Below are 21,448 nucleotides of genomic sequence, written 5' to 3' on the forward strand. Positions count from 1 at the left end.
GTAACCGATCGGAGCCCCAGCATTACACTGCTGGGGCTCCGATCGGAGGAGCAGGGGAGAGGGGATCCTGTGGGGGGGCGCACTGCGACTGGGGTGGGGGGCCCTATGCGCCACCACTGCTTAATACTGGGGGGGAGGGGGGCGCACTGCGCCACCAATGCATAATACTGGGGGGGCTTGGGGGGGCGCACTGCGCCACCAATGTCTAATACTGGGGGGCTTGGGGGGCGCACTGCGCCACCAATGTCTGATACTGGGGGGCTTGGGGGGCGCACTGCGCCACCAATGAAGCTTAATCTCTAATTTATTCATATACAGGAGGCATGAGCTGCAGGATCACATAGCCGGCTCCCGACCTCTATGACAAGTAGCTGCGATCCGCGGCACCTGAGGAGTTAACTACCGCAGATCGCAGCTACAGCTCTTAGAGGCCGGGAGCCGGCTATGTGATCCTGCAGCTCCCGCCTCCTGTATATGAATGAATGATAGATTAAGCTTCATTGGTGGCGCAGTGGCCATAGCTCCTCCCCTCCTCTTGTCCCCTGCCCTCTCATTGGCGGCAGCAGCAGGAGCAGCACAGGGGGAGGAGACACTGCTCCTTCTCCCCTGTGCTGCTGCTGAGGGAACACGGAGAGCGCTGTCAGCAGCGCGATCTGTGTTCCCCATACGCTATCGGAATATCGGCAAAATAGATGCCGATACCGATAGCGTTCAAAATCCTGAATATCGGCCGATAATATCGGTAAATCCGATAATCGGTCGATCCCTAGTGGGAACAGCATGAGAAGTCCACAGAGTGGCCCTATGACAATGTGGTGAGGTGAAAGCAGCATGAAGAGACCACAGAGTGGCCCAATGACAGTCTGGATGTGGCAGCAGCATCGGGTGGAGGCTACAGAGTGGCACAATGACAAAGTGTGGAGGTGATGGCAGCAGCATCAGTGGGAGGTCACAGGATGGCACAATGACAGTGTGGAGATGGCAGCAGCATCAGGGGGAGGTCACAGGATGGCACAATGACAGTGTGGAGGTGGCAGCAGCAGCATCAGGAGGCCACAGATTGGCACAATGACAGAGTGTGGAGGAAGTGTCAGCTGCCTCAGGAGACCACAGAGTGGCAAGGTGACATAGTGTGGAGGTGGCAGCAGCATCAGGAGACCACAGAGTAGCACGGTGACATAGTAAGGAGGTGGCAGCAGCATCAGGAGACCACATAGTGGCAAGGTGACATAGTGTGGATGTGGCAGCAGCATCAGGAGACCACGGAGTGGGATGGTTACATAGTGTGGAGGTGGCAGCAGCATCAGGAGACCACAGAGTGGCAAGGTGACATAGTATGGAGGTGGCAGCAGCATCATGAGACCACATAGTGGCAAGGTGACATAGTGTGGAGGTGGCAGCAGCATCAGGAGACCACAGAGTTGCAAGGTTACATAGTGTGGAGGTGGCAGCAGCATCAGGAGACCACAGAGTGGGGAGGTGGGTGGCAATATCAGTACCAGCTGAAGATGGTGGGTGAAATAAGGTGCACTTGGCATCAGGTGTGTGGCAGCATCAGAATAGTAGCTGAAGCAGGCAGCTAGAAGAAACCGGTCTCTTTTGTCAAAGTGTTGGAGTGACAGCATGGATGATCTAATCTGATGCATCAGGCATTGGTAGGTGGAAACAATGGCTGATCCATCCCTAATTCATCTTGACAAAGGTCAGCAGTCTCTCCACATTTTGGGTGGACAGGGGAGTTCTTCTTGGGGTAACTATGGCCCCCGCCGCACTAAACACCCGCTTTGATGCCAAACTACTGGCAGGACAGGAAAGCTTTTCCAGGGCAAACTCTGTCAGTTGCGGCCACAAATCCAGTTTGGCTGCCCAGTAGTCCAGCAAATCTTCAATGACGGCTGGCAGGGTGCACTCCAAGTATACCACCACCTGCTGGTTCAGGGTCTGCTCTATGTCTAGCTGCTGGTGAGTAGTTTTTTCACTATGCAGGTGAAGAAAGCTGCTCATCAGCGACTGTAGACTCAGGCCGTTGTTGATGGAGCTGGTACTGCAGCCGCCACCCCACCCCTCTCCAGCAGCCATGGCAGTGGAAGAACGTTTTAGAACATATAACTGCACCGCCAGTGTCGGAGTGGGGTACCTAGGGACCACCAGTAAAATTTATTTTGGGGGCCAACCGTACGTATACATTCAAATATAATAAATAATCTAACTTTTTTTTTATATGAACATAAGCTGGTTGATGTGCTGTACATTGAAAATATGTATGTAGTGTACAAAATCTAATGGGTTATGTGCCACTTGTGCAGTGGGTGGGAGACTAGGGGCCCACCGGGGGATTCCCCTGTACCCCAGTCCGAGCCTGGCACAGCTGAACAGCAAATAGGCCCTTTTTTTCCCACTTATACACGCCACAGACTGCTTTAGAACATATAACTGCACCGCTGAACGGAAAATATATTTTACTTTTGCCTATAATACACAACAAAAAGGGCTGTAATTTTTGCACTTCACCACACAACGGCTAATAAGCCCTTTTTCCCCACTAATACAAGCCATAAAATGCTTTAGAACATATAACTGCACCGCACAACGGCAAATAAGATGTAGAAATATTTCCTTGTAATAAAACCTGTTAATGGCTGTATCAAACAGCACTTGCACCCCAATAACAAGAACAGCTTGCAGGAATTACAGAGCTGTATAATGGCAATTTGGATCCCCAGTCAGTGCAGCAAGGTGTAATAGGATTGTTCCTGTTACCCAGGCTGTAACCTCCCCTACTTAACCCTGTTCAACATAAATGCTGTGGAATGATTCCTCCCTATCCTTCCCTACAGCTTGAATACTCTTTCCCTGTACTTGTAAATGTTTTTTTTTTAGCACAATCAGTCTTTCCTATCACTGTCCCTAGCACCTGCTGACGTCTCTCCCTGCACTAAGTACACTGGAAAATGGCAGAATCCAAGATGGCTGAGGCTATTTAAAGGGCTGTGACATCACAGGGGCTGGCTGGCTGATGATTGGCTGCATGCATGGCATTATGGGTTATCCCGCCTTCCCAGAGTTCCTTGCTCCATGTCCTCACACATGCAGCAGCCATTTTAGGAAAAAATGCCATTCGTTACCACGAAGCGTGAGGAAATTCGGATTCGGTGCAAATTGAATTTTTCCAGAAATTCAGATCGAATTCCACTTTGTCAACTTCAATTCGCTCATCTCTAATTGTGAGCCAAAACCAGGTGCAGGTCAAAAATACTAAACAGGTGCAGGTCTTTCCATTATACCTTATCTCTATGTAGACTTCACTACTGGTTTTGGCTCACAATAACTGATGGAAATAACTGATGTGTGAACAGGGCCTTACAGATGTTAATTATATATGCAACTATAACAGGAACATCAAGCTGTTTAGAGATAGAATAATATAGACAAACATGTTAAAGGTAAAGGCTTTCTCAACTCTCCCCTTAGCTTTCTTTGGTCCATGTTCAGTGTGGTACACACCATGGCACCAAACAGCACAGTGACTACTTTTCACCCTTTAAACAGACAGACTTATTGATTACAAGTTTGAAGACACCTGTAATGCTAAACAGAGGACACAACTTAGGGTGGGTTCACATCAGCGTTATGAATTCCGTTATTGTTTTCCGTTATAACATGGTTATAATTGAAAATAATTGAATTCAAAACAGAAACCTTTAGAGGCATTCCGTTTCGATCCATCATAACAGAGGTCTATGGGATCCTTCTGGTTTCCATTTTGCAGGACGGAAATGTCTCTAAAGGATCAAAATGGAATGCCTCTAACGGTTTCCGTTTTGAATTCAATCTTACGAATAAGGTTATTTTCCATTATAACCATGTTATAACGGAAATCAATAACGGAATTCATAACGCTGATGTGATCCTGCCCTTAGTTTAACATATCCCTATGGTCAAATTATTTTCAATCTTTTCTAGGGATACCATCTTTGTCCAGGCCAGTTTCATTACTTAGTTTTTTTTTATTATTCTGTTGAACCACAATTCAAAAGCAATGTCTGATTTCCATTAGTTGATTTTCAGTACATTTTTATTTATCATTACTTTTATCAGTTTCAAGTTATTTCAGTGACCATTGTGGGTTTTTCTTTCTTTAATGGAAGGGTACTAAAATTTTTGTCCATGTGTGTAGCTCTGTTATACACTGACGAGCAAAAGGTTAACAATGTTTGGAACTTTTGACTTTCAGGCTCCATATCTCACCATCCACTACCGCTTCGAACGTGAGACTACCATAATTTTATTGACAATCATCTTGGCTATCTCATACACAAATTGGACTTGCAACTATTTAGCATATGATTAGTTATGCAGATTCTTGGCATGTAATTGCAAAGTTACTGCTTTGCTCCTAAAATTATAATTTAACATTTTTATTATCTTGTTAGTATTTTGTAAATCTATCTTTGGCTTTTAACACTGCCTGAATCCTTCTGGCCATGCTCTCAATCATATTCAATCATGTCTTGACCGAAATCTGTTCCCAGGTCTCTTCTAAATGTTTTTAATGTTGGTGTATACTGGTCGACTCACTTGAGTACGAATACAGTTTTTTATTCAACTCTACCCACAAGTTTCTACCTCTACTTCATTGTCATTGAACTATTTATTCGCCAATCTCAACGTATGCTTCAGGTCGTTGTCCTGCTGGAACACTATGTCATCCTTTTCATACCCATAGTACTGGAGTGTACGTAGTAACTCGTCTTGTAGAATACTCACATACAGTTCAGCATTGAGACCACCATCGATTCTGGTCAAGTATCCAAAGCCTTTGGCTGTGAAACACCATATGATCAGGCTTCCTCCAAAGAACTTGACAGTTACTTTAATTTCTCGATCCATTAGACCCTTTTTCCCTTGTTTCTTTCAGACCCATTTGCACCTATCAGAGCCCAGTCTATTGAATTTTGTCTCATCGCCCCAAATCACCAGGTTCAAATCTTCTACTGTCCACTATTCGTACATTTTTTGCAAACTCAAGCCAACGCTTTTTATGACGAGGCTTGAGGCTTTTTCACCTTTTTTGGGCCACCATTCCAGACTTCTGTAATGTGCGTTGCATGGCGCTTGGATGGACGTCTGATCTCATTATTCCGAAGCATATGAGCCACCTTCACTGCCGTGTTTGTCGCACCAGAACTGATAGACCTTGTGATGAGTCAACTTGTTGACTCTGACATTTTGCCTGGACATCCACCTTATTGCTTTGGAATGGATGGACGGACTTCATTTCGTATTCTTCCAACTGTCATGGCACTCACATGATGCAGTATGGCAAGTTTCTTGGCTGACATACAGCTATCTATGAGCTGGATGATACTTTTTCTCTTTTCTTGTGAAATCTTCTTCATGGCTGCTCCTCGATTCGAACCAGTGACCTTTCGCTTGGGAATCAGCCTAATAACACACTGAACTATTAGGAAATGTGAGAACAGGTAGTAATTTGTAGTATACAAAAAGAAAATGATTGTTCGACCACCAGGAGCAAAACAGTAACAATGCAGTTCCATGATAAGAATCTGCATAACTAATTATATGCTAAATAGTTGCAAGTCCAAATAATAATGCACGAGAAGCACGAGATGATTGTCTATAAAATGTTGGTAGTCTCACGTTTGAAGTTGTAGTGGATGACGAGATATGGAGCCGGAAAGTCCAAAGTTTAAAATATTGTTACCCTTTTGCTCGACAGTGTAAATGGAAACTATTATATACAGTGGATATTAAAAGTATACACACCCCTGTTAAAATGTCAGGTTTCTGTGATGTAAAAAAAAAGATAAATCATTTCAGAACTTTTTCCACCTTTAATGTGACCTATAAACTGTACAACTCAATTGCAAAACAAACTGAAATCTTTTAGGTAGAGGGAAGAAAAAATATAAAAATAAAATGCATAAGTGTGCACAACCTTAACTCCTTAAGGACACGGCCTTATTTCACCTTAAGGACCAGGCCATTTTTTTGCAAATCTGACCAGTGTCACTTTAAGTGCTGATAACTTTAAAACGCCTTGACTTATCCAGGCCATTCTGAGATAGTTTTTTTGTCACATATTGTACTTCATGACACTGGTAAAATGAAGTAAAAAAAATTCATTTTTATTTATAAAAAAGAATACCAAATTTAGCAAAAATTTGGAGAAAATTGCAAAAAAAGTTTCAATTTCTCTACTTCTATAATACATAGTAATACCTCCAAAAATAGTTTTTACTTTACATTCCCCATATGTCTACTTCATGTTTGGATCATTTTGGGAATGATATTTTATTTTTTGGGGATGTTACAAGGCTTAGAATTTTAGAAGCAAATCTTGACATTTTTCAGAAATGTTCAAAAACCCAATTTTTAGGGACCATTTCAGGTCTGAAGTCACTTTGCAAGGCTTACATAATAGAAACCACGCAAAAATGACCCCATTCTAGAAACTACACCCCTCAAGGTATTTAAAACTGATTTTACAAACTTTGTTAACCCTTTAGGTGTTCCACAAGAATTAATGGAAAATAGAGATACAATTTCAAAATTTAACTTTTTTGGCAGATTTCCATTTTAATATTTTTTTTTTTTCAGTTACAAAGCAAGGGTTAACAGCCAAACCAAACTAAATATTTATGGCCCTGATTCTGTAGTTTACAGAAACACCCCATATGTGGTCGTAAACCGCTGTACGGGCACACAGCCGGGGGCGCAGAAGGAAAGGAATGCCATACGGTTTTTGGAAGGCAGATTTTGCTGGACTGGTTTTTTTGACACCATGTCCCATTTGAAGCCGCCCTGATGCAACCCTAGGGTAGAAACTCCGAAAAAGTGACCCCAACTAAGAAACTACACCCCTCAAGATATTCAAAACTGATTTTACTAACGTCGTTAACCCTTTAGGTATTCTACAAGAATTAATGGAAAATAGAGATACAATTTCAGAATTTCACTTTTTTGGCAGATTTTCCATTTTAATATTTTTTTTATTTTTACAAAGCAAGGGTTAACAGCGAAACAAAACTCAATATTTATAGCCCTGATTCTGTAGTTTACAGAAACACCCCATATGTGGTCGTAAACTACTGTACGGGCACACGGCAGGGTGCAGAAGGAAAGGAATTCCATACGGTTTTTGGAAGGCAGATTTTTTTTTACACCATGTCCCATTTGAAGCCCCCCTGATGCACCCCTAGAGTAGAAACCCCCAAAAATGACCCCATTTTAGAAACTACGGGATAGGGTGGAAGTTTTTTTGGTACTAGTTTAGGGTACATATGATTTTTGGTTGCTCTATATTACACTTTTTGTGAGGCAAGATAACAAGAAATAGCTGTTTTGGCACCGTTTTTATTTTTTGTTATTTACAACATTCATCTGACAGGTTAGATCATGTGGTATTTTTATAGACCAGGTTGTCACGGACACGGCGATACCTAATATGTATACTTTTTTTTATTTATGTAAGTTTTACACAATGATTTCATTTTTGAAGGAAAAAAAATTATGTTTTGGTGTTTCCATAGTCTGAGAGCCATAATTTTTTCAGTTTTTGGTCGATTACCTTGGGTAGGGTATGATTTTTGCGGGATGAGATGACGGTTTTATTGGCACTATTTTGGGGTGCGTTTGACTTTTTGATCGCTTGCTATTACACTTTTTGTGATGTAGGGGTGACAAAAAATGGTTTATTTAGCACAGTTTTTATTTTTTACGGTGTTCATCTGAGGGGTTAGGTCATGTGATATTTTTATAGAGCCGGTTGATACGGACGCGCGATACCTAATATGTATACTTTTTTTATTTATGTAAGTTTTACACAATAATATCATTTTTGAAACAAAAAAATATATCATGTTTTAGTGTCTCCATAGTCTGAGAGCCATAGTTTTTTCAGTTTTTGGGCGATTATCTTAGGTAGGGTCTCATTTTTTGCGGGATGAGATGACGGTTTGATTGGCACTATTTTGGGGTGCATATGACTTTTTGATCGCTTGCTATTACACTTTTTGTGATGTAAGGTGACAATTTTTTTTTATTTAGCACAGTTTTTATTTTTTATTTTTTACAGTGTTCATCTGAGGGGTTAGGTCATGTGATATTTTTATAATAATATAAATATAAAATATAAATATAAAGCCGGTTTATACGGACGCGGCGATACCTAATATGTATCCTTTTTTTTTTATTTAAGTTTTACACAATAACAGCTTTTTTAAAACCAAAAAAATGATGTTTTAGTGTCTCCGTATTCTGAGCCATAGTTTTTTTATTTTTTTGACGATTGTCTCAGGTAGGGGCTCATTTTTTGTGGGATGAGGTGACGGTTAGATTGGTACTATTTTGGTGGGCAAACGCCTTTTTGATCACTTGCTGTTGTACTTTTTGTGATGTAAGGTGACAAAAAAATTGTTTCTTTAGCACAGTTTTTATTGTTTACGGTGTTCATCTGAGGGGTTAGGTCATGTGATATGTTTATAGAGCCGGTCGATACGAACGCGGCGATACCTAATATGTATACTTCCCTCCCCCTATTTTTTACCAATTTTTTACTTTATTTGGGGAAAATGAAGTTTTTGTTTATTTTTACTTGAAACTTTTAATTTTGGGGGGGGGGGAAACTTTATTTTTTAAACTTTATTTTTTTCAATTATTTCTTTTGTCCCACTTTGGGACTTGAACTTTTGGGGGTCTAATCCCTTTTACAATGCATTCCAATACTTCTGTATTGGAATGCATTGGCTGTATGAGTAATACTGTGTAGATCTAGGGGGCTGGATCTCACAGGCTCTTCACCGGAAGGCAGCACAGATGCCTCAGGAAGGCATTGCGCTGCCTTCCATGCCATCGGGTCCCCCGCACAGCCCCATGGGGACCCGATGGCACAGCTGACCACCGCCGCCCGCAATAGATAAAAGCTGCAAACCGCAGGTCTGAATTGACCTGCGGTTTGCGGCGATCACCGACATGGGGGGGGGGGGGGGGTCACGGGACCCCCCCGGGCATTTAGTCGAGGTGCCTGCTCAATGATTTGAGCAGGCACTGGCTTCCGATCGCCGCAGCGGGAGCCAGTACCAGGACATAAGGGCGTACCTGTACGCCCTGTGTCCTCAAGAGATTAAACTAATACTTTGTTGAAGCACCTTTTGATTTTATTACAGCACTCAGTCTTTTTGGGTATGAGTCTATCAGCATGGCACATTTTGACTTGGCAAGATTTGCCCACTCTTCTTTGTAAAAACACTCCAAATCTGTCAGATTGCGAGGGCATCTCCTGTGCCCTCTTCAGATCACCCCACAGATTTTCAAACGGATTCAGGTCTGGGCTCTGGCTGGGCCATTCCAAAACTTTAATCTTCTTCTGGTGAAGCCATTCCTTTGTTGATTTGGATGTATGCTTTGGGTCGTTGTCATACAGAAAGATTAAGTTCCTCTTCATGTTCAGCTTTCTAGCAGAAGCCTGAAGGTTTTGTGCCAATATTGACTGGTATTTGGAACTGTTCATAATTCCCTCTAGCTTAACTAAGGCCCCAGTTCCAGCTGAAGAAAAACAGCCCCAAAGCATGATGCTTCCACCACCATGCTTCACTATGGGTATGGTGTTCTTTTTGTGATGTGCAGTGTTGTTTTGGCGCCAAACATATTTTAGAATTATGGCCAAAAAGTTCAACCTTGGTTTCATCAGACCATAACCCCTTTTCCCACATGCTTTTGGGAGACTTCAGATGTGTTTTTGCACAATGTAGCCTGGCTTGGATGTTTTTCTTCATAAGAAAAGGCTTTCGTCTTGCCACTTTACCCCATAGCCCAGACATATGAAGAATACGGGAGATTGTTTTCACATGTACCACACAGCCAGTACTTGCCAGATATTCCTGCAGATCCTTTAATGTTGCTGTAGGCCTCTTGGTAGCCTCCCAGACCAGTTTTCTTCTCGTCTTTTCATTAATTGTGGAGGGACGTCCAGTTCTTGGTAATGTCACTGTTGTGCCATATTTTCTCCACTTGATGATGACTGTCTTCACTGTGTTCCATGGTATATCTAATGCCTTGGAAATTCTTTTGTACCCTTCTCCTGACTGATACCTTTTAACAATGAGATCCCTCTGATGCTTTGGAAGCTCCCTGTGGACCATGGCTTTTGCTGTGGGATGCGACTAAGAAAATTTCAGGAAAGACCAACTAGAGCAGCTGAACTTTATTTGGGGTTAATCAGAGGCACTTTAAATGATGGCAGGTGTATGCTGACTCCTATTTAACATAATTTTGAATGTGATTGCTTAATACTGAACACAGCTACATCCCCATTTATAAGAGGGTGTGCACACTTAGCAACCACATTATTTTTATTTTTTTTGTTTTCTTCCCTCCACCTAAAAGATTTCAGTTTGTTTTTCAATTGAGTGGTACAGTTTAGAGGTCACATTAAAGGTGGAAAAAGTTCTGAAATGATTAATCTTTTTTACAGCACAGAAACCTGACATTTTAACAGGGGTGTGTAGACTTTTTATATCCACTGTATAAATGTATCCTTTCTTACCTTTGCTCTGGATTTAAATAGTTTTCCAAGATTATATAACTGATGACCTATCCTGAAATAATTTTTTATAGTAACTTGAGAAAATAACATAAACAGTTGTACATACCACATTCTCAATGATCCTTGTCAAGACAAACCGATGAGTGATCAACATTGCGGTTTTATTGTATACACAGGAATGGGAAATGGTTGTTGTCAACAATATTATAAGGAAGGGAATGGCGATACTATATTTGAGGAAAACTAAAAAGAAAGTAAAAGAAAAATAGTTCAGAAGAGTAATAATTCAGTTGTATAGCAATTTTTGTATGGAACGCAGCCACAATTTTTGCTTGCATTTATATCGGACACATTTAGGTTTATCATGCCTACACTTCAAAATTCTGGCTTCAAAAAAATTCACTTACACCACTTACTCCAGTTTTGAAATGTGGGTGGAAAAGAGAGCGTGGTTTGAGTTTCGCTCCAGATTTATCATTGAGCCTTTTTTTAAAAGTCACAAAAGAAGTTGCAGTCTCACTCCAGGAGGGCGCAGTACAGAGGCAAAATACAAGTTCTTAACTCAAAACGTCAGTGTTTATTCACACTTGAGGCAATTGCACAAAACAGCACGTAACTTTGCAGTCTTGGTGTTAATTCACACCAAGTTCATATAACACAAGTCTCCTTGCTGGCAGTTCTGCCTCCACAGCAGGCTTTAGGGGCCTGTTTCCCCAGCGTGCGGCTCTCAGCCCTCCAGCACGGCGCAAAGCCTCAAATCTCCAAAACAGAGACCTCTATGCTGAGCCCAGCTGCCTATTTAAGGACAGCCAGGTGCTGTAGGGCCCCTGCCACCTAGCCAGGAACTTACGGTCCACGGTCGGCACCAGAACCAAAACCCGATCACCCGGGTTAAAGATCCAGACCCGAGCCTGCCGATTATAGACCCGACTCTGGGCTCACTGAGCTGCCCCCATATGCTCCCTAACAAGAGGCAACACTGTCTCTATCTGATCTTGCATCTGGGTAACGTACTCAATGACAATTTTATGTGGAGTGGGTTGTTGTTCCCATGCCTCTTTGGCCACGTCCAAGAGACCGTGAGGGTGTCTGCCATATAGCAGTTCAAAGGGCGAGAACCCAGTAGAGACCTGGGGTACCTCTTGCACTGCGAACATGAGATAGGGCAGAAGGAGGTCCCACTCCTTCCCATCTTTAGACACTTCCTTTTTCAACATATTTTTTAATGTTTGGTTAAACCGTTCTACCAGACCATCCGTTTTCGGATGGTAAACGGACATCCGTAGTTGTTTTATGTGCAGCAACTTACAGAGTTCCCTCATCACCTTGGACATAAAAGGGGTCCCTTGGAGGGTCAGAACCTCTTTAGGTAGTCCTACTCGGGAAAACATCTCTATTAACTCCTTAGCTACGATTTGGCCGAGGTATGTCGCAGTGGCACCGCCTCCGGGTACCGAGTGGCGTAGTCTAGAATGACTAAGATGTGTTAATGCCCTCTGGCAGACTTCGGCACTGGGCCTATGAGGTCCATAGATATTCGGTCAAACGGTATTTTGATAATCGGGAGAGGTACTAGGGGACTACAGAAATGTGGCTGGGGGCTAGTTATCTGGCAGTTTGGGCAAGACTTACAAAACTTTTCCACTTCTTTGAATATGCTGGGCCAGTAAAACTGCTGTAGAATATGATCCTGAGTTTTCTGTAGCCCCAGGTGACCCCCGAGAACCTGTTGGTGGGCTAGATCTAACACAAACTTGCGATAAGCCTTGGGGACCACCAACTGTTCAATAGGCTCACCCTGTAGTTGGTTTACCCGATACAACATATCCTGATGAACCACAAAACGGGGGAAACACTGCCTCTGCCCCTGGTTGTTGTGGTTTACCATCTACTATTAACACATTTTCCCAAGTGCGGGATAGGGTTGGGTCTGGACATTGGGCAGTACCAAAATTATCCCTGGAGACATTGAGGTCTGCCAATTCAGGACCCAGCGGCAAGTCCTCCATGTCTCCCACCATCACACTTAGCAGGGTTGTCTCCCCCTCTTCCACCGAAGTGGCGGTCACCCCTACCGCTGGCCCTTCGGTTTTAGGTTCCTAGGGTTCTGGTCTCCCCCTGAGCCGGGCCACTCTGCTAGGGTTACCCCTGTCTCATGGGTATCAGCCAATCTCATAGTAGGCCACATCAGGCTGTAGACACTTTTGCAAGAGGTGGAGTAAGTCATAATACTGGGTCCTCGCAGGCTCAGCCGGCTTAAACCCCCAGTGATGTACCCGCTGGGCCCAGACCAACACATTCACCCCCAGTCTTGCCAAAATCTCATCCTTTACTTTTTGGTAGTCGGCCGCTTGATCGTCCGTCAAGTCGAAATACACCCGCTGGGAATCGGGTGCCAGGAATGGAGCGACGACCTCAGCCCACTGGTCTCAGCTTTTCCCTGATGGCCACTTTCTCATACATCGTCAGGTAGGTTTTGATGTCGTCTGTGGGGGTCATCTTAGGAATCGCCCCCCGGACTGCTTTCCGGGCATCGTGGACACTCTGGGTTGCTCCTGCTGTCTGCAAAGCCAGCACGTGTTGTAGCAGCAACTAGTTAGTCTCCTGCTGCTGTTTATTAGCCTCGCGTTGCTGCAGGTTTGTCTCTCGCTGCTGAAGATTAGCCTCCATGAGGGCCTTTACAACAGCCTCCATTTTGTTGTAGGGCACTGGTTGTAATACAGCTGGTTTAATACATACAACTGTGCCTGAAAAATGCAGAAACCAAAAATATCAGCGTTCACGCAAGCCTCACTGCTCTTGCCCGCATCCTCCACCAATTGTGGGGGTTCGCTCCGGTAGATAGGGTAAGTGGGAGCAGTACAGAGGCAAAATACAAGTTCTTAACTCAAACCGTCAGTGTTTATTCACACTTGAGGTAATTACACAAAACAGCATGTACCTTTGCAGTATTGGTGTTAATTCACACACAATGGAAAGTTCATATAACACAAGTCATCTTGCTGGCAGTTCTGCCTCCAGTAGTCCACAGCAGTCTTTAGGGGGCCTGTTTCCCTAGCGTGCGGCTCTCAGCCCTCCAGCACGGCACAAAGCCTCAGATCCCAAAAACAGAGATCTCTCTGCTGAGCCCAGCTGCCTATTTAAAGCCAGCCAAGTGCTGCCAAAACCCAGACTGGCACTTAAACTCCGGTATTTGACCTCACCTGGCTGGAAACCAGCCCAGCCGCACATGCTGGGAGTAAAATACCTGCCTTGCCAGACACAACCCCTCACTGTGTCAGACTGGAAAAAGACCTAAACATAGCCCTCATAGTGTGAGTCCAAATTGATAGAAGGTGGGGCAACACAAGTAGATCGGGTCAGCAATATTGTAGTGCAGCACAAAGTACCACCTCAGCAGAACTAAATACCACAGTGAAGCACTAGATACTGCCACAGAAGCTGTCCCTCTGTGGTGGAAATCAATAGCTGCACGTTCCGTCCTCCTCCAGCTGTCTCCAATTCAAAAATGGAGCCATCCCTGCCATGCCTCACTGCAGTATTGAACTTTATCACCGTCTTGAGGACAGCCATACAATTGAATTCAGGAGGACATCTGCAACTGCTGGCCAGGTACATAAGTACCTGATGCTCCCAGCATTAATTACAGTTGAGAGCAGCAGATCATTATGTACCTGGCCAGCGGCAGTGAGGAGGGCTTGGATAACCCCCTGGTCATTGGTTCCCTGGGAAATTTCCCTCTAGGGTCTATGGTCAGTCCATCCCTACTGGTCACCTTATTTTGGACCATTTACACCCTGGCACATCATACACATAGTGATTCAGGTTCTAGTGATTGGATGGGGTCCCAGTGATTTTCATGCATCACCTATTCTGTGGATAGGAGACAGATGTCATTTGTGGTAAGCCCATTTAAACAAGATGATTATACCTTACTTATTATATACCAAATATATAACAAATACACCCAGTAGATGGCAGCATCACCTGCAGATAAAGTATATGGCTGGGGTTGTCATTTTATTTGTAAGACCTGTAAGTGGAGCTCGTTATATGCACATTATAGATGTCCCTCTGTATAGCATCACTCTCCCATGACAGTGAAGCTCAGTGCACATCTACAGTAATTTCCAAGAGTATATCCCAAAAACATGTCTGAATTATGAGTTAGGAATCACTACTCTTTTGCTATAATTTAGTACATGATTTAGCAATAGCCGCTCTAGGCTATATTAGGGCTGCATTTGAGATGTGTTTGTTGGCTGGATTTAAAATTTCAAGCCCTAACCATTAGGAGTGAGTTCAAATATGGATAACATTTTTGGAATAAAAAAAAATAACTGTTGTGGGTGCGTAACCAGCCGCATGCAGTGAGAGCTCTGCAAGACTTCTATCTATTCCTCCCTGTTTGGTCTGGCTGCTATACCTCACTGGGTCTCCCACCATCACAGTGACCCTCCGCATGCGAAGAGAAACATTTTTAGCCGCTTCGGGGGCCGAATGGACACTATACCATTTGCGGCCTACCTGAGGTGGAGCCTGAGTGAATTCCCGGCCTGTAGTTTCGGCTACGCGTGGTGACGCAACTTCCATCCGGAGGGATCTCGGACTTCGACTTCGATAGTGAGCACCTTCCCCCCCTATCCCCCTCCTAGCAGCGGTTCCACCTTCCCGCAGACGCCTGCACTGTAGCAGATGGGTTTAATCCCGAACACCACGTGAGGCGACCTTCTGCTCTGCGGGCCTACTCACTTCCACTGGCGGCACATAGTCAATCTAGAGCCACCACAACCCACAGTGGCATTTGGGGGCCGCAACATTTACCACCATTTACGGACACACAGGGGCTATCCTTTTGAAGTAAGGACTTAATCTGGACTTGTTGTCTCAGACCCCTATTACCCCCCCCCCCCCTATTTGCTCTGACACAACCACCCTGAGGGGCCCTGCTCCAATTTTTTATTGGACTGTGTTTACCACAGTCTGCACCTTTCTTCCTTATTTACCAGCTTAGGGTCTTTGGCCCAATTTTTACAGCCTACCACTGGGTAACTGAAGCCTCTATGTGTGGTCTATAAGAAGGGGGGAATACATTGTTGACCCTCAGACCCTTCCTCCAGACCGTGTAACCAAACATCTATACAACTTAGTGGCCACAGCCATTGATATGGTGAAAGGGGGAAAGCCAGAAACGGCTAGCACGCCAAAACAACAAAAAACGCAACATGGCCTACAAAAGTGTCTCTGCAAAAGATCCCCCTACCCTAAACCCTCTCGAAAACAACATGCAGCTACAGCTCAGCCTGCTGACCTGGAATCATCAGATGCAGAAAGTCATGGTAGGGAAGAATTCCATGAAACGGACCCATAGCTGCGCACGACCCTTAAGACTTTGCAAAAGATCATATAAGTGGCTCTGTAGCCCATACTCTCTGAGCTTTCAGATGTTAAATAAGATGTTAGAGAAATTGGTGGTCGAGTTAAACACCTGGAAGAAAACCAGATTTCACTGATTGCCCATGAAGAGGCTACAACAGCAGCTCTACATGCATACCAGGCGCATATGAATAGTCTACTAGCCTACATAGAGGACCAGGATAATAGAGGCAGAAGGAATAATTTGAGAATAAAGGGAGTACCGGAATCTGCCACTACAATGGACGTCATGGACACCACGTACTCTATCTTGCGCCCCTTGATGCCCCAAAATATTGCTGGAGATATGGTGCTAGAACGAGCCCATAGGGCACTAAGAGCCAAGCTAAAAGATGGTGAACCACCAAGAGACTATCTGTAAGATCCTTAACTCTCACCACAGAGACACTCTATTACGAGCTGCTAGGGACGCAAAAGACTTAACCTTTGAGGGTTCACTTATGCGTTTTTCCAAGACCTATCAAAAGTCACCCTTAACAAAAGAGGGCAGCTGAAACCAATCACATATGCCCTCCAAGCAAAGGGATACCCTTACCGCTGGCTATTTCTCTTTGGCCTAGCATTTACAGTACAAGGTACTACCAAATATATTCGTTGACCTGAAGATATCATACATTTCTGCGAGACTATCGGCCTGGACCCCGCAGATATTCCTTCCTGGCTCCAGATTACTGACATCACAGAGCTTCCTAAGCTGCCTGAAGCATCCCCTTGGAAGACACCTAGGAGCCAGCACCCCCGGAAACGACTGGCAATTCCAGGGGACTGAGATGCTTGTTCGCATTGCTCAGTTAATATGTAGTCTGAGAACACCTCTTTATTCCTTTAGTTAGGAAATGTTGTTTCTCTTAAAGCATTATCTGGGGCAGATGTGGGAGGGGTGGCCTTCGTCTTAGGGCGCTGCAGCGATTATGCGGTGTCTGGGTGCGGGGACCGTCTCCCACATTGTCCTACTGTTAATTCTCATGAGGTTACACAAATTATTGCTATGTTACGGAGGGTTTCTCTGCCTCCCCCATTAATATGCCTATCAGGCAACAGGAATAGTTTGATTTGCTATTTTTTATAACCGTTTTTCTTGTTTTATTTATTTTTGCTTTACTGTACTATGTCTCCTGTTAGCGTGACTACATGGAATACGTGGGGACTTCAGAAGAGGTCCCGGATACTGTAATCCTCATAGTGCGACACATCTACCTCGCAAGAGACTCACTTCAAGAAGGGTAAAGTACCAGCACTACCTCTCTCTTATTTCTACCAATGGTTCCACTCCTGTTTTGGTGAATCCAGGTACAGGGGTGTAACCATTGCATTTAGGAAGACACTTCTATTTGTCCTGACATCCAGCTTGGTAGACCTGGAGGGCCATTATCTGTTCTTAAAGGGTATGATTGCCAATACGAAGGTAACCATAACAGGTATATATGCACCGAAATCCAACCAAATCTCTTGGTTAGTGGATACCCTTGAAAGGCTTAGTTCCAGGGGCGTAGCTATAGGGGGGGGGGGGGGGGTGCAGAGGTAGCAGTCGCTACCAGGCCCAGGAGCCTAAGGGGGCCCAAAGACCCTTGTGCCACATAAGACACTGGCATTATAGAAAGTGCATATTGGTCAATTTACACCTCTGGCTGGAGGGAAGGGGTTAGGTTAAGAATTTGGCATGAGGGGGTGCCCTTTCAATGTTTGCCTCAGGCAGCAGGAAGGCTAAGTGCTCCCCTGCCCCTTGCCAGCAAGCACTGAGGGACGGGCCCCAAGCTGAACTCTTGCACCAGGGCCCATGAGCTTTTAGCTACGCCCCTGCTTAGTTCCTTTCAAGAAGTGATTTGCATCATAGGTGGGGATATTAATGTGGCCCTAGAACCCTCTACTGACTCTTCCTCAGGGAAGCTCCACTTCTCCCAAAGAAAGCTAAGGGCTCTGAAGAGATCATTAGCTAAGCTTAAAGTTAGGGATGTGTGGCAGGCAGGTATCTCCCTCTGGCAGAGATTACACCTTTTACTCAGAGGTCCACAAATCATACCAAAAACTGGACTACCTATTTTTGACAAATTCCCACCTTCCCTCACTTCTGCGCACCTCCATAGGTAATATTGGGATCTTGGATCACGACCCCCATCACTATCACCCTGATAATGGATTCCCAAAACGGGATTTTATGTAGCATCTAAATGACTCCCTCCTCCGCAATGCCACTCAGACAGAAAATTCACAGGGTGCTCCAACAATATTTTGAAGAAAACACTTCCCCTCAAGTTTCCCCTACCATGATTTTGGAGGCCCACAAGTCAGTCAACTCAGGAGAGTTGGTGGTAAGTATTATGAAATTGGAGGGCCAACACAAATACTCCCTAGCCCAACAGACGCTTGCGAAACTTACAATATATAGAGAGAAACTGAATAAATGATTTAACATTAAAGCTTCCAGAGCCTACATGTACGCCCCCACAAGGTTTATTTTTATGGTAATAGAGGCTCAAGGCTTATGGCCCTTATGGCAAAACGGAGAAGGGAAAAGCTGTACATCAGAGAGATCAGAGACTCATCAGGAGTTATACAAACAGCTACTAAGGACTAACTGAGACCCGAGGCCATACCTGGAGACTCTGAGATTAGAAGAGAAAGCATTGATTCGTTCTTACATTTCTTACACCTACCAACACTATCCATACAACAGATATCTAGCTGAAGATCACACTTCACTCTCCTGGAACTGCAGCACGTCATTAAAGAAACTCCAACAGGAAAAAGCCCAGGCCCAGACGGTCTACCAGTGAGCTATTACAAGACTTTTACCGACACGTCCCCCCCCCCCCTTTACTAGCTTTCTCAGCTGCTGCGAATGATCATGACTTCCCTACCCAGACACTAGAAGCCCACATTACTGTGTTACCCAAAAAAGGGAAAGATGCCAGCCTATGCAGTAGGCCCATCTCACTACTGAATGTAGATGTCAAACTTTATGCCAAGCTACTGACCTTTAGGCTTCAGCCACTTCTCCCCTCCCTGATCAACCCAGAACAGGTGGGGTTTGTCAAGGTTCAAGAGGGAAAGGACAACACCCTGAGGGTTCTACACCTTATTCAGTAAGCCATGGTCAAGAAAATTCCACTTGCCTTGCTAACCACCGATGCAGAAAAGGCTTTCGACTGGATATACTGGCTATTTATGGGCAGAGTTTTGGTCAGATTTGGGCGCTCTACTGCTTCCATTCGCGTAAATGGCACATCTCGATCCGAAATGGTACACGGAAGGGGTGCTCGCTGTCCCCACTGTTTTTTGTTCCTTACTATGGAAATTCTAATACAACACATTCAACAACATCCTGACATTAAGGACATTAAGGGTGGGAAGTCATGAGCACCGTATGCAGATGATCTACTTCTCTTAACGTCCAACCCGAGTAAGTCCTTCCCTATATTGTCTAGTATATTTGACAATTTTCAAATCCTCTCCAACATTAAGATTAATACATCCAAATCAACAGCTTTAAACATTTCATGCCTGTCTAGATTAATTGATAGTGCTAAGGCTAACACTTCTTTAACATGGTCCTCTACGTCTATCAAGTATTTAGGCATACAGCTTTCCCCTTTTCCGAGCAATTGGTTTGACTTAAACTATGTACCCTTGCTTCACCAAATTGAGGAAACAGTAAAGTCATGGAAGATTCTCTACATGTCATGGCTGGGTAGGATTTATCTTTTGAAAATGCTAGTAGTTCCCAAACTGTTATACTTACTTTAGGTCTGATACATTTACCATACAAATTTTTTCTTAAAATCCGTAGCTTATTTTTGAAATGTACATGGAAAAACGCTCTCTGCAGGGTGGCGTGCGCCACACAGACCCAACCAAAATGTAAAGAGGGAGTTGGTTTCCCCGACATAGAAAAGCTGTATGGTGCAGTTCAGCTCTCCAGAGTTTTAGACTGGCACCAAACACCCTCATATTAAACTATATATTCGCATTGAAGAAGACAAGAAAGCGTTAATTTGGGCTAGGCTTGGCTTGGGAGCAGCTTACCCACAGAGATCTCAATTCTGACGAAAGTCCCACTCTTAGCCTGGGCAGAGTTACCACAGATCTCTGACTTCTAGGCTCACCCTTCCCCTCTTATGAGGTTGGGACCTGATGGGATTATCTAATCCATTTGCCAAGATGTGTAATTCTACACAAAAAGTATTGAACAAGCAGAGCCTACACGCCATGTGCCTTCCCTGCAGCGCCTCCACGCTGAGCCAAGGGGACTCCTTCAATCTTCTCACTTCCTCCTATGTGACTCTGTGACCAAGGTCATGGAATAAACCGAAAGAGACTAATCTGTCACATATACCCTAGGCATCCTTTTTTTTGCCAATCTATTTGGAGGATATTGTAAACAATAAAAAATATTTTACTTGCATCCTAATTTAAGTGTACAGAGGTATTTTGCTTACTATTGAACAAGCAAGTACTGGGTGATATACTGACGGAGGGTGTGTTCACTGATCTGCGTCTTTTGAAAGCTAAACCCTCCTGCGAAGGAGTAAATCACCTTATACACTCTCACTTATTGTCCAACTTTAGAGATCTGCCTAATAAGGGAAACTTATACAAATGCCTCTCTTGGTATGAACAACTGGCAGCTCAACAATACCCGTCCCTGAAACTGATCTCAAAGCTATATCTAGCGCTAGTAGTTTCACCAGAGGAAAGTAAACTACCCTATATATTTGCATAGGAAGCGGAATTGGATATTACACTAACCAATGAGGAGACTAAGGAGATCTATACTAAATGCTGTGGTCCTCTTGATGCATAACACTACAAGAGACCTCTTATAAACTAGTGAGTAGATGGTATAAAACCCCAGTTGCAATACATGCTATGTACCCCTCGACCCAACCCACCTGCTGGAGATGCCTCAGATACTTGGACATACACACATATATGGTGGGATTGCCAGTCAATTCGACCATTCTGGAATACAGTGGGAGAAATATTGCTTAAGGTATGCCCGGGTTCCCCAACTCTGGATCTAAAGATGCTGGCCTTGAAGATCATCCCCACCTCAGTTTCACAATTTAACCACTCTCTCTGGAAACTAATGCTGGTAACTGCAAAAGCTAGGATTCCTTTGTACTGGAAACAAGTGACTGCTCCACCTGTTTCTCACTGGATTCGCATGGTTGGGCAGGTTGCCAGACTTGAAGAGCTCAGCTCCACTAATTCTCAGTCCCACATCAGATATCGCAAGGTCTGGGCACCTTGGCTAACCTTCTCCACTGGTGTAAAGACGTACAACCTTATCTGTCTAATGTATGAGGAAGGTGTTGAGGAGGTTCAGGGCTCAAGTGTCTTTTCCCTGCACATTCTAGAAACGCTCACTTCAGAAACACGCATTCCAGAAGCGCCTTCGTCTGGCGCGCATTTGTTTACTATTGTTTAGTAGATAGATTGTCCTAA

At 44.2% G+C, this 21,448-nt stretch overlaps 1 protein-coding gene across 1 annotated transcript in view; it reads right to left on the reverse strand.

Annotated features, from left to right (window-relative positions):
• The window catches only part of LOC122939261, a 110,367-nt gene that overhangs the window by 32,894 nt on the left and 56,025 nt on the right, over window positions 1–21,448 (reverse strand). Inside the window, exon 2 of the mRNA XM_044295322.1 lies at window positions 10,674–10,810. Coding sequence (XP_044151257.1) covers window positions 10,674–10,810 — 137 coding nt within the window. The remainder of the gene's footprint in view (window positions 1–10,673; window positions 10,811–21,448) is intronic.

This window comes from Bufo gargarizans, chromosome 5 (assembly GCF_014858855.1).
Source record: "Bufo gargarizans isolate SCDJY-AF-19 chromosome 5, ASM1485885v1, whole genome shotgun sequence".
In the NCBI taxonomy this organism is placed as follows: Eukaryota; Metazoa; Chordata; class Amphibia; order Anura; family Bufonidae; genus Bufo; species Bufo gargarizans.